The 15,086-nt window shown below is 32.0% G+C and overlaps 1 protein-coding gene across 1 annotated transcript; it reads left to right on the forward strand.

Moving 5' to 3' along the window:
* Positions 1 to 2,941: 2,941 nt before the first annotated feature.
* Positions 2,942 to 13,602, forward strand: Smp_144120 (putative lim/homeobox protein Awh (Protein arrowhead); the record flags this gene model as incomplete). Its single annotated transcript, XM_018795073.1, has 5 exons — positions 2,942 to 2,982; positions 3,829 to 4,005; positions 9,292 to 9,514; positions 10,675 to 11,176; positions 13,253 to 13,602. 5 exons carry the CDS (start codon positions 2,942 to 2,944, stop codon positions 13,600 to 13,602), a joined length of 1,293 nt encoding a protein of 430 aa, XP_018649422.1.
* Positions 13,603 to 15,086: the final 1,484 nt, after the last annotated feature.

Raw genomic sequence — 15,086 nt, forward strand, 5'->3', positions numbered from 1 at the left:
TCTTTTTTTTGTCGTTTGTTTCTCGAACTTCTCATTCAGATACTAATATTATTTATATCTGTTCTTATCGTCATTAATTAAATCCTATAAACTATGTTATCTGGAGAGGATAAAGTAAGTGTAAATGTATAGTTTATTTTTATAATCAAAGATAAAATTATCATTATCAGAAGGGGGTTTTGTGGAGATTTTCGTAGTTTTATATAGTTGAGATCATGCGTCGATTTAAGCTAGACCATCATGGAAAAACCTGGAAGCACTGGATGGCCGTTTCGTCCTATTGTGCTACTCCTTATCAGTGCGCACCCACGATCCCGCCGGCTCAGCGGCCTATCGATTAAGTGTTCGCGCGCGAGACTGATAGGTCCTGGGTTGGAATCTCGTGAGTCGGGATCGTGACTCATGATCTCAACTATATAAAATTATCAATTCATATCATCCTCTTACATTTTAATATTAAGACTATTAAATTCTTAAAAATAGTTTTTTATTATAATCGGAAATCAGTTGATCTATTACGATACAGGAGCATTCAATTAACTGTGGACACATCGCTCCAAAAGATTCTTCTTTTAACAAAAGGATCATTAAAGTATAACAGTAAATCACTGATGATTGACGATGAACATAGTTTCTGTAGAAGACAATGGTGAATATTTGTAAATTGTAGGCTAGAATAAAAAAACCGTTTAACATGCTCTGGTTTTTATTAGTTATTCAAATGATTTCAGTTAATAATGATGGATATACATTTGACACAATTAGTTTCTTTGATGAAATTCAATAGTGTAATAAGTAGACAAAGATTATCAGAACTATGTGATATATTAGCGCAATACATCTCGAACAATCTGACCACACATATACTTGTTAAGAACATTTATATATAAAAATAAAAGATCAACTAGACTGGAAATGGGTGGTAAAAGAAGACAATGATAATAATAAAAATAATTATGTAAAAACAATTTGACACCTAATCACTCTGGATAATAAGCTAATAGTACTAGGGTAGGTTTAAGGTGAGAACAAACTGTTTTCGAATACACAAAGGGGGTTTGAATTTTCGTATGGCTGAGGCTTCAATAGACCTTACTAATGCCCTTTTACACATTTATACAACACCACAAAAGCCGAGTTTAGATCAATCTTATGGCCTGTTTCGATTATGTGTTTTGCAATAGAGGATGATGAATGTTTATCTACTACTTTTATTGGGTCATTTGATTCTATTTGTTTCTGCAACCATTTTGGCACATGTTCACATACCCTAACTTTGAGATTACGATATTCATTTGAATCAAGTTTTAATTTTCTGTATAACTTAGAATATCATCTTGTCTGAATCATAAAGAATAAATTAGGGTATAATTATTGAAAAAGCTGATTTCTTTTAGTAAAGTATTATTTACGATTTACAATTATATAAACAAATCCATTAAGATGATAAAAAAGAGTATTCTGTAGTTAACTGGAACTTACATATGTTTAGGGTTTAAGTTTTCTCATTGTTGGTGATAAACCTTTTTATTCATAGTTTGAATTTGTAAGCATAACTTTTCATGAGGCATTTTAATTTTCCTAGGTTTCATAGGATAATAATAGTCATTTTGTATTCTATCTTTAGTGCTTTCTTTGTACAGTATATTTGATTATAATAATGGAAGACATCCATAACCATATTGACTTTCTCAAATTAATCTTATATGGTATACTGTTCATAGTTAATTGAACTAACTTTGTTTACAGATTAGATGTCGAAAAACATTTTTTTTTACAATACATTACATTACACTCTTTCTATCCGTCTTATTATATTATTACTAGTTGTCAGATTTATAAAAAAAATCATTTATAACTTTGATGAAGTTTTGTTCTCTGATCTGGATGGTTTAGTCGTGGAGCTTTCATCATTTTTCAGAAGAACAATGAAACTTCCACGACTAAATCATCCAATCGAGCTACACATTTTCTCTATTACCATCATCTTCAAATCATTTCTAACTTTGATGAAGTTTTGTTCTTTGATCTGAATGGTTTAGTCGTGGAGTTATCATCATTCTTCAGAAGAACAATGAAATCTCCACGACCGAATCATCCAAACGAGAGACACATTTTCTCCATCACCACCATTTTAAAATCATTCCTAACTCATTGTTTCCTATATTTTAGAAACAAAATTTTAAAGAATTATTTCCAAATGATTTACAATGTAAAGGATGTAATCATCCAATCAATGATAGAATATTAATTGTTTTAATAAAAAAAGATAAATCAATAAATGATAAAATTAATAATGAATCAATTAAATTTAATAAACAATTAAAAATATCATCAAATTTATTAAAATCAGAAATTTATCATATTCATTGTTTTAATTGTTTTGAATGTGGTGATCATTTATCATTTAATAATGAAAAATGTTGGATATATCAAGAAAATAAAATTATTTGTATTAATTGTAGAATAAAGTAAGTAAATAATATGAGTAGTATATTATGATTATTGAAGATTAATTTGATCTATTTTAAAGTATTATTTGTTGTGTCGCTCAATTTTGGTGGATCGGTTGAAGTTAGACACTAACACTGTTGGATACCGGTTCAGCGGTCTAGAGGTTAAGCGCTCGTGCACCAAACTGATAGGTCCTGGGTTCGAATCTCGTGAGACGGGATCGTGGATGAGCACTGCTGAGGAGTTCCACAATAGGAAGAAACGGCCGTCCAGTGCTTCAAGGTTTTCCATGGTTGTCTAGTTTCAATTGATTCATGATTTCAACTCTTAAAATTATTATTTGTCTCTTTAAACAAAAATTTTGAGTACAATGAAATGACATTTAAACTGGTATGATTACACAATCAACTCGAAATGATGCAATAGACATAAAGTTGTCTATTTGATCTCTAAAACTTATATATACTTTCATAGGTGATTTGGACCCATGATTCTAAAAGAACAATCCCAACTCCTGAGGAAAGAAAAGTTTGTTGCTTTTCTGTTTCATTCGTTCGTTATCTGATTTCAGTTTTAGACAAGCATTATCTACAAAAGTACAGAAATTAGGATATTCAAAATGTATTCTACATATTTTAATTACGGTTTCCACTTTAATGTTCGTTTATCCTGGAATAAATTCACTATTTGATCAAGAAAAACAAACAAAAAAACCAACTTCAGGCCCAGTTAAAAAGTGTTTTGCAACAAAACTGAACCAAATATAACTGACATGTTCATGATTAAATATTCTTCTTTTACACTAAAACGCTGATGAAGTTAACTGATGCATTAACCAGCGCTTTTTTTAAATATAACTTTTTAATAACTATTTTGAATTATATAATAACTTTCGTCTAAATTAGAGCGAATATTTTCACAGTATTTTGGGCGCCGAGTTGATGTAAGACATTAAATAGGAATAAGATATTTGTAAAATCTCAGCGAAGTAAATTTGAAGTAAATCCAACGTTTCGCCTGGCAATCTGGTCCAAGCTTTTTCGATTCACGTCTCCGAGATTTTACAAATATATTATTCCTTTTTTGATATTTTGAATTATAATAGTTATTATCAAGAGTAGTGAAACAACCTTGGTTATTTGAACTTAAAGCAAATTAATAACGTTAACTCCCTTTTATCAATCGGTTTGGTCTTAAGAAACCGCATGTTTTCTCTGTCAGTCATTTTAAATAGTTGACATTTTAACCAAAATGTTCATCACCACTTAAGAGATAAAATTATATATATATAATCTTCAATAATATAGCTCACTTATTTGAGTGACAACTGAACATGATTATCAGTTCCTTTTAAAAAATAATTACATTTGATAGATATAAACATTGTGGACGATGTCGACTTCAAGTACCTGAAGATATGAAAGTTCATAAATTAAATCGTGTACCATTTCATACAACATGTTTCACATGTTTTCAATGTGGTCGTCAATTACATCAAGGTGATAAATGTGGAATATTCAATAATGATGTATTATGTTATGAACATTATATGTCTAAATTGCTATCATGGAAAGTATTAAATTTAGATTCAGATTCAATATCTAATATAAATCAAATTGAACCTAATCAAATGGATAAACTACAACAATTTTTATTGGATCAAGAACATTTTTCAATCAATATGAATGAATCAAAAAGTAATCGAAATTTTAGTAAGTTTACTCTTTATCACTTGATATAATTGTTCAGTTCAACTACAATTTATGATTTTAATATTTGGGTACCCTTTTCTGTATTCATGTAAATAATTATTTGAACAAAATGTATATTTCTTATGTCTTGAGAAAAGGGTTTAGTATGTAGATAAACTGTGGACCCAAATTCTATGTATCAGAAGTTGATCATTGAAATCATGGACCAATCAAAGTTAGATAAACATGAAGAAAACTGAAAACACTGGAGGAGCGATTCCTTTTTGTGTTCCACGACTTCCCGTCCACTGAACTGAAATTCAATGACATTCAAGCCATTGATGTGCACCGATGAGTAGTCACATGATAGAAGAAAACGGTCATCCAATGTTACCATGTTTTCATTAATTATATAACGTTAGTAGATCCATAATTTCAATGAAATCCAACAGTCTCCACAGCTCTATACTAACAATCAAACGTTTATCTGAATATAACTACAGGCACATCATTCATTTATTATTGAAAACTCAATTTGAACTTTCATTTCATTTCAACAATAAGTTTGCTTACTACAAAGATTGAAAACTACTTTGGAGACATAAAGTCAAGCAATACACTGTTTAACAACTTTATTTTAAGGAAATCAGGAAGTAACTATGAACGATTGATGATGATTATTTTTAAGTGGATGTTCACTAAAGTTAGACGGAAATATTCAAAACAATCATATTATTATCATCGACCTAATTAGTTTCCTAAATTGCTTAGGTTTATGGAAATTATTATTATTATTTGCAAACGTAATTTATAAATCGCCGTCTTTATGATTTGTTAGTCAGACATAAAATCAACTTTACATTTTTTCAAGTAATTTCAATAGTTGAGATCATAAGTCAATAGAAGTTAGACCCTCATGGAAAATCTGAAAGCACTGGACGGCCGTTTCGTCCTATTTTGGGAATCCTCAGCAAGTAGACTTGACTATTATTTTCGTCAGTGTAGGGTTATGGAGATTGTTGAGTTTTAATTGAGATCACGAACCGATCGATGATGACCAATGTAATATATGAAAAGTTATCTTTTGTATTATAAAACTTTTATTAAATCATAGTGTTAGTTTCCTACAAAGTAAATTTTTACGAGTACATCAGTTATTCATTTTACACAGGTAATCTTATCAAAGGTTTAGTGAAACGATATTAAAAGGTGAATGAATACAAAAGTAAAATCGTTCAGTCAATTTACACTATATCGACTGACTCAATAATAAAAGTAGTTACTAATCAAAACGTACAGTGAAGTTATATTCTACATACTTTGAAATAAATATACATTCTAATAATCTTGTGCTTCTTTCACCAACATATTTATATAAAAGAAAATTTTTGGAAATTAATGTTTTGAAGATTTTGAGCAACTCTAAGAAAGAATGATGGATTCTAAAGTCTTTAAACTATAAAACCAAGTATGATCAAAACATATAAGTAGATTAAAGTAAGATAAAGATATTAAAAATACTAAGAAAATGATCAGACAAAAACGGATGGCGACTAGCAGTGAAATAGAGGACGCGCGTCTCATCACACCTGGGATTCGTCAGATGGATATTCCGGCATCCTAGAGTAGATGTCCACTCCAGGACTCCAACCCAGTAACGTTTACTTCAAACGCTATCACATTATCTACTTTAGCTACTGAGTTATGATAGCAACTTGCTTGTGCAATGGGGTGAAGTTTGAATTCATTTTGTATTGTTTGTTTGAATCTTCCCATTAATGTTTAGGATTGCAATTGATCGGTGTCTTACTAGCATATGTGCATCCTGTGAGAATTCCCTTGATATTGCCTTAAGTTTTGGAGTAAACATTAACTCTGGGATGCAGGTACATCCAACTGACGAGTCCCAAATAGGACGAAACGCGTGTCCTGGATTCTACTGCTAGTCGCCATTCATCTTTGTTTATAATGCTTGTAACTTAAGGTAATATCGAGACAATCCGCACAAGATGCACCTATGCCAATAAGAGACCGATCAATTGCAGTTCTTAACATGAATGAAAAGATTAAACAAACAATACAAAATGAATTTTAAAATTGAATAGTTTTCAAATTAATGACTTCGAAAATTACGTTTTCCACTTTTCCCAGTGAATGTGATAAATAATCACTAAGAATTCTAATAAAAAACAAATGATAATTTTATGATATTTTCCTTACGTTCCTAATTCTCGCCTTGACGTTTATATCGGATCCTTCTTGTTCATTGATGATGTTGACCAGACAGATACGTGAAAGATTCTACACCTTCCAGAGCTTCTCCATCAATTGTGATTGGTTTGTTAGGTGTTTTCCATGTTGTATTTGAGGATGTTGGTTTTCCCCTTGTGTATGTTGAGGCCCTACTGATGTAGAGGCTTGTGCTACACTGTTTGTCTTGACCTAGATTTGCTGGTGTATATGAGGTGGAAGAGCTAGGTCATCTGTGAAGTCTAAATCTTGTAATTGATTCTGAGATGTCGATTGTATTCGGTGCTTCCCCTCAGATATCGAGGTCTTCATAATCCAGTCAACCATTAGAAGAAAGAGGAAGGGGAAGAGTAATCAGCCCTGTCTGACTCCGGTCCTTGCTTGAAATGTCTATTGGCCGTCCTTCATGCACGACGTTGCACTGTAGTCTGTCGTGTGAATTCCGGATAATATTGACAATCTTTTCTGGAACTTCATAGTGTCGAAGAAGTTTTCATAATGTTGTACTGTCAACACTGTTGAATGTCTTCTCATAATCAATGAAGTTAATGTAGTGTGATGAAATCCATTCAATTGATTATTCAACGATGATTCGTCGTGTCGCAATTTGATCTGTGCACGACCTAGAACTTTCAAACACATTGAGAAATCGACTTCAAATGTAGCAATAATTTAATTTGTACTTTATGATATAGTATTGCTTCTGTTATTTTTATCTAAATGAATTGTTTGATAATTACTGTAACTATATTTTAATATTTGTTTTGGGAATTGTAGACTATACATTTGGTACATAATATTTTATTTTATTATGTTGAATAGATTGGAATTAGCTTTCGTAATCCTTATATCAATATAAAATTCTTTGGTATAAACTATTATAGATATATACTATACTGCTTTAGATGACTATTAAAAAACCTTCTCTGACAGAAGTTAGGGATAATTAGATTACTGTTTTCTTTATTTATTGTTTTTCTTATAGGAAGCTATAGCTTAAATCTTTTCATTTCAATCTGAGTCAAAATATTACTTCTTATTTTCATATTTACAAGTCACGAATTTCAGTAATACTATACTGTCGGTTGCTATGCTAAGCCCGTATAGCATATTCCAGCTTCCGGACAAGCTAATCTATCCATTCTTCTTGAGTCACATTTTGACTTTTTCAATTATTCGCTTATTGATCCTGACTGTTTTTTATGATCATGTGTGCGTATATCGCTTACCCTATTCACCACATGTCTGTAACTTATTTTTATCTGACTAAAAATTTCGGTTAACGCTTGATTAAAAAGAGATGACTCACTCGCTTTCTCCACTGAGCGTCATTTCACCTTGCTCCCTTCTTTTCGCTTCGATCCTCCGCTCGTTTGTCTGGATCAACGATTGTATGAAATATACGTATTCGAAATTCGTTCTCGTATTTGGCTTATTTAATTTTGTTATTCACTAACGCGGATTGAGTCAATAATTATATTCAAGGATATCCAACATGTATATATCAATAACATTCATGCGATTCAATTGAAGTTAGATATCCAGCCACTAAAATACTCACACACGAATTTGCAGGTGGATAACAAGTATGATAACTGAATAATATGTCCAAATAACCACATATGTATGTATCAATATCAAGATTAGATTTGATAGTTTCAAATAAATTCATTATTAGGTAGAAAACTAATAGTAATTCTAAATGAAACTCCTATGATCACTGACCTCCAAAACACCATCACACTCTGTGAATGAAGTATTTTAAGTTTGAAGCAACATCTTTTTCTCCTGAAGAATTCTACAGGATGATTTTTCAATTGACATTTTGAAACCATATAATACTTACCTGAAGATATTTGTTATAATCACTGAAGAAATGAGATACCAAAATGTCCCATTGATTCTCATACTTAATCAAACCTTGGCATCCATATAGTCAATTCGTTTAAACTAATCCATCCCTATATTTATAAAATATATACCTGTATGAATCATTGAAAGATTCTTGTGATGATAATAACTGAGATATACCAAAGCCATAGTTAATCCACGAAGTAATGTATAAGAAATTTCCAGTCATCAGCTGACTTGTTACATTTTTACAGTTATGAAGAAACAAATAGAATAATTAATCCATTTCCACTGTTTCTTTTTTTAAATTCAATCAAAACATGGTGCTTTGTAAAATACAACTTTTCATTTTATGATATGATGTGGTCTGGTCTGCTTATGTATTGACCAAGTATGTCTGAAATATACGACTCATATTACGGAGGTTGGTATTTATGTTTTGAAATGTACGGGCTAGGTTAGACGAGTAGCCACTATCTCAGTGGACCAATAAGAAATCAGAGTTGACTCAAGGCTGCTCGTGCTGGTTAACGCGTCATTAGTTTAGCACAGAGACAGGGTCATATAAGTCGATGTTCTAATTGGCGATTTAGTCACGTGATATTTGACGGGGATTAGAACAAAACACAAACCGCTAAACTTTACTTAAAGTTATTGTCATAGCAAAAATAATGATTTTAAAAATTTTGTGAAATTTTATACTAATGTGGTGGTGTTTTAAATTTTTTTTTAAATTTTTGACTATACTAGATCAAGATCATATTCATTTACTTAATGATAGACATAAAGCAGATAGAATAACGATGATGAATGCTAACTGTAGTACATCGTCTACATCGCTGTCTTTTAATCAATCGAGTGAAATAACCGACAGTTTTTTAGCTTCATCAAACTATCCAACAGTAAGTAATCTACAAAGCATTTCAAATATTTCATCAACAACAACAGCAAAATTTACCGCTGTAAATTCAATAGAAAATTGTCAAACTACAGATAATTGGTGTTCAATTGATGAATCTATACTCAACGAAGAAATTCTATTAAGTAATGGTGATATCTCTATGACATTAACTGAAAATGGTCATTCAATCGATAGTAGTACAAGTAGTAATTGTAGTATACATTCAAAATCAAAACGTATCAGAACAAGTTTTACACCTGATCAATTAGCAATACTACAAGCAAATTTTGATATTGAAGCTAATCCAGATGGTCAAGAATTAGAACGTATTGCTGGTATGGCGAAATTAAATAAACGTGTTACACAAGTATGTTGAACTTTTTGATAAAACAGGTTTTTCTATCAGTGAATTATAGTTTTATTCCTTAATCAATAATGCCTATAAGTATCAATTCATAGTTAATAATTAATTCAGTGAAAATTAAACAATCATGGAGAATATCATGTTTAATGAGTTAAGCTATTTGGTCATATCAAGCAGTAAGTTTAGCTTAGAATAGTCATATATTATGAATGATGTTTTCTTACTACTTATTTGACCAACAATGAGTAGTAAACGCGAAATATTTCAATAATTTAATTTTGTTCAATTTTAGGATTGTTTATAGCTATCCAAATCTCAGCCCTCAAATGCTCTGGTACGGCCGAGAGTGGGAAGAGTCTGCTCGCCTTCTCGACATGCTCTCACATGAACACGCGTCCTACTCACTGCCTTCTCGTGCCGGGGGTGTTGTTTACGTAATTGAGAGGATGAAAAGCGAATGTCCGGCGATTTAACCGGGTTGATGGATACAGAAAGTTCACCTAGGGAAGTTGGAAAACCCTGATTCCAAACCAATGGTGCACATTGGCTCCAGTATCCTGAGGAAACGAATGGCGTATAAACCAATTGTTTGTCATCGGCTACCAGGAGACTGCATCTCCTCACGATGCTCCACTGCCTTGTGGGTTAGACCTTTAGGTCAAAGGCTCCGGGTGTGGCCCCCTAAGAAAACCACCTGCTTCAGGTTGGGCACCTGGGTAATATCACAGCCCTCACACAAATCAAATGAGGTTTGTTTGGCGCATATATATCTGGTGCCCCCTTGTACTAATATTTATATATTTAAATAAATAAATTCGAATCTCAAGATACAACGTAAGTCGGTACTTATTGAAATGTTCTTATGTAGCACTTACCAATATAGCTAAACTTTTTTGGAAAAGAACATTTTTATAGATTTTGTGTAAGTCTAAGTAGTCTAAATACTCATGACCACCTCCTCTTTCTCGTTGATTTCATCCTTAGTATCCTGTTTCACCATTTTAATGTCACATATTTTTTCTGATTACAATTTCAAATTGATGCTAAATGATATGATTTTCTTTGATACAGTGACTCAACATTATGATTCAATAAATACTGGTGTCTGTGTAATAAATAACTGTTATAATAAAGATCACCTTGGTGTTGTTTATTGATTTCAGGTATGGTTTCAAAATGCTAGAGCACGTAAAAAGAAGATTGAATGTCGTGGTACTGTTGAAGGACAACATGATCAAATAAGTTTTAACAGTTTAACTTGTTGTTTATCTGATTCTATGGGAATAGAAGAATTCTATGATAGTTCTAAAGAGAATATACCTTCAATGAATAATATGGGTGAAGGACTTTTATCAACTAATGATAATGGAATGAATTCAAATCAAATTTATGAACGGGAATATAATTGCAAGTCTGATTGTTTCAATGAATTGAATCATGTTACTAATAATGATAAAAACATGAGTAGTGAAAGTAATATCGGCAAAAATTTTTCACATTTTCATTTTCGTTCTGATCCAGTGTTTATTAATGATAATAGTTTAACATCGAACGGTAATGAACCGAACTATCCGAATAGTAATAACACTATAGAGCATGATTTTATTATGAACAGATTGTTCTCAAATCCCAATTCATTTGGGAAAATACCTTTTTCTTCAACAAGTAAGAAGTAATCTATTTAGACAGTTTATTTGATAAAGAAAATTATTTGTTTCTGATTAATATATTGTTTTTTACTGCTATACGAGTTCATTCGGTGTCATTCGGTATTCATTTATGAGACATTAGCTTCTCACTTCTCAGTCACCCAACTTTTAGCTTTCTATGCAATGAAAACATATGTCCATCATAAGCAATTGGGTTATTCTCATCAGTTTTTTAACTTAAATCCTACAAATTCACAATATTCGTGATAAGACGAGTCTTCATCATTCTTGGTAGATAAAAGATTGTCAGTTTATGACAGAAGGTATTGTGATACAAAATTAAATACGATTTTTTTTCGGATTCTACATATATTTGTATGAATCTGTAGTGAACAAAACACGGGTGGGGACAATCGAACGTATTTAAGCACAAATTACAGACTATCTCACTAAATTCTGATAACCATACAGTCCACAGTTAATTTGCAAAATAACCATAATTTGTCTCAATCTTAACTGTTCGTTCTGCAAACACCAATCCGTCTTCTCTGATTTCATTGTTCATGCATTTTCGTACCAATCGCGCTTCATTACTGTTCGTTCCCTATCGATCTTCTGCCAAAATACATTCTATATCTGACCCTCACCATATACTACTTATATGGATATAAGCAGACCACGCCACAGATCTATCAAAAGTTGATACCATTGTAGTGTGACTTTTTAGTAAACGTACTAACAATCATAGATCTTAGCAGATCATCTGAAATATTACTTAAATACCTCTGTTACTTCACGTTGAGTATAGGCAGGGAAATCTGGTAGATTTATATGAAACCTCTTTTTCACTGTAACTAAACTGCATAAGCCGTTCTCCTTGATCTAATAACCGGTAACAGCTAGCTGTAAGTCTAGCTCACTACGTATACTAATAACCATACATACAAAAGAGTTTATGTTTAACTAAAGTTTTCTGTAAAAACCACTAGCGATTATTTCGTTAAACATAGAAAATTTGCGTGAATAAAATCACTGGAAGAGCAGGATGAACGAAACAGAGTGAAAATTTCATTGACATGACGGGTTACACTACCGTTACATGTGAATAGGTATAGATTTTTTTGCCAAATAGAGCAATTTTGAGCTACTCGTTCTGAAACCAGTGAATAATATTCGGTTGAATTTATTTATTTATTTATTTAAACACATAAATATTGGTACGAAGGGACACCAGATATATATGCGCCAAACAAACCTCATTTGATTTGTGTGAGGGCTGTGATATTACCCAGGTGCCCAACCTGAAGCAGGTGGTTTTCTTAGGGGGCCACACCCGGAGCCTTTGACCTAAAGGTCTAACCCACAAGGCAGTGGAGCATCGTGAGGAGATGCAGTCTCCTGGTAGCCGATGACAAACAATTGGTTTATACGCCATTCGTTTCCTCAGGATACTGGAGCCAATGTGCACCATTGGTTTGGAATCAGGGTTTTCCAACTTCCCTAGGTGAACTTTCTGTATCCATCAACCCGGTTAAATCGCCGGACATTCGCTTTTCATCCTCTCAATTACGTAAACAACACCCCCGGCACGAGAAGGCAGTGAGTAGGACTTCCCTGTTGGAGGCTTTATACGCGTGGCCATGTGAGGGCATTTGGAGAGGGAGAGCGGACTCTCCCAACTCTCGACTTTACCAGGGCATTTGGGGGCATTCGGTTGGATTGAAATATAGAGTTTATATTTCAATGATGTTAGCCTTTTAATCTCGACAAGAATTCAAAATAGATTATTTCAAACGTCTACTTAATGAAATGACACAACTTTGGGGCTGATTTAACCAAACCAGGGTTTAAATTTGATCAAATCGAAATGATCTTATTTTCAGATATCTTTTCGAATATCTTATCAGGCATGTAACGTGAGATGTCATAATTTTAAATGATTCACACTTGACAATTTCTACCCAACCAGAAAATTATTCAATGGTAAGGTGAAATGACAAACAAATATTTTTCACACATCAGTTGTCTTTTGTTGATTGAATGTTTTGACATAACTTCAATTTCCACAGCGAAATCTCCGTTTTTATTATAGATGGACATTGTGTGTCGTTATCTGATACAACTCCTCGCGAATGTGATCGTCTCGAAAGAACGAGTTCTATGAAGGATTCTTCAGCGAATAAGAATGCTTTCAATACCATTGGGGTAAATAATCAAGGAGTTCAAATCAATAATACTACATCTATAAATGTTAGTACCGAAGATGTCGTTACGTTTGAAAATACGAATGGATCAATTCATCCACAGAATTCCACATCGTCAGCGAGGTGTTCCATTAGGCCGAATCTATTTGCAGATCAAAACATGGTTAACATTGTTCCATCAAATTATCGTTTACCAAATAATTTTTATTTTCCTGCAATTGCGTTACCAACGAACTGATTTACCTATGACTACATATAAGCATATACATTACACCTTTCTCTTAAATATACAGCCATTGATTTGGACAACACAGGTAAAAAGCAATCAAATGAATCACGTATACAAAATAATACACACACTAAAAATGATATAATCTTTTTGATTAGCCCCATTTCTCGTGGGATTTACATTCAAACATTTTACCTTTTATATTTACACTACTGAAAAACAAAAAAGTAGTAATAAAGTCATCTTATAATTTAGTCACATATAACACAATCATAGTACCTTGATCTGCGTTTTATTAAACACAATTAAACTAATTAAAATCTGCTTACAAATTAGACGTACATTTTTCATTTGATACTTTGGTTTATCCTATTTAAACAGACAAAAAGAATTCATTTCAGTTTGGTCTTTGTGTTATAATGATGTAACTGTATGAAATACTGAAATTGAAACATATTTCATCAAAATGATTAAATAGACATTACTTTAATTGTAGTCACTTATTTGTTTGATTTTTCAAGTAGCGTTGTTTACGTATGATCTTAATGATAGCTTTAGAATATTATTACGTAATATAGCAAAACGTATATAGAATATAAGCAGTAGACTTCGATTATATTGAAATTATTTGAAACTATCATAGTATTAATGTAAAAACCTGACTTTTGTATTTATATGCCCGTAACTGGCCTTCAACTATGTTGTTTACAACAAGAAAGAACATCAAGAACCTTATTTCCTTCTTTCAAGGAATCATGATTCACACTCAATGGTTTAACATCTATTTGTATTCCTACTTCCGATATCAATTTTTAAACTTTATGGTATTACGTAACAGTATCCTCTAACCATCATCATATTTATTGATAGAACACATTTTAGGAGCCTTATTCCCAAAATTTCAATTGATTAAGGACAATCACTTGATTTGAGCAGAGCTCAAACATCTAGTTCAAGGTTGTACACAAAAAAAGTAGTACTTACTTTTCAGAATACTCTTGGGTGATAAATTACTTATGTTGCAATTTACGATTAATAAATTAATCTTGAGTAGGTTTGACCAGAAAGTATTACATTAAATGCCATGTATACTCTATATTTCAGTCAGTAATTAAACTATTTCAACGATCCTATGGCATAACCGATGAAAAATTAAAATCGATTTCATCAAGAAGATATACTTTTAAATCACATTATTTATTGAATCTATACAATGATATTTAAAGGTAAAAGTTTATTAGAAAATAGAATGAAACTAAAGTACAAGTTAATTAGAATTTTCAAGTTTCATTGGTTTACTTATGACAGTTAACAATCTCATAACAAAAAATCGAAACTATAATCAAGGAGAAATATGTGATATGGATGTCCATTTGAAGAATATAAAGAAGACATTACTTACTTACTTACTTACTTACTTACTTACTTACGCCTGTTACCCCTCGTCGAGGAGCATAGGCCACCCACCAGCATTCTCCATCCAACTCTGTCCT

This window comes from Schistosoma mansoni, chromosome 1 (assembly GCF_000237925.1).
Source record: "Schistosoma mansoni strain Puerto Rico chromosome 1, complete genome".
NCBI classification, from domain to species: domain Eukaryota; kingdom Metazoa; phylum Platyhelminthes; class Trematoda; order Strigeidida; family Schistosomatidae; genus Schistosoma; species Schistosoma mansoni.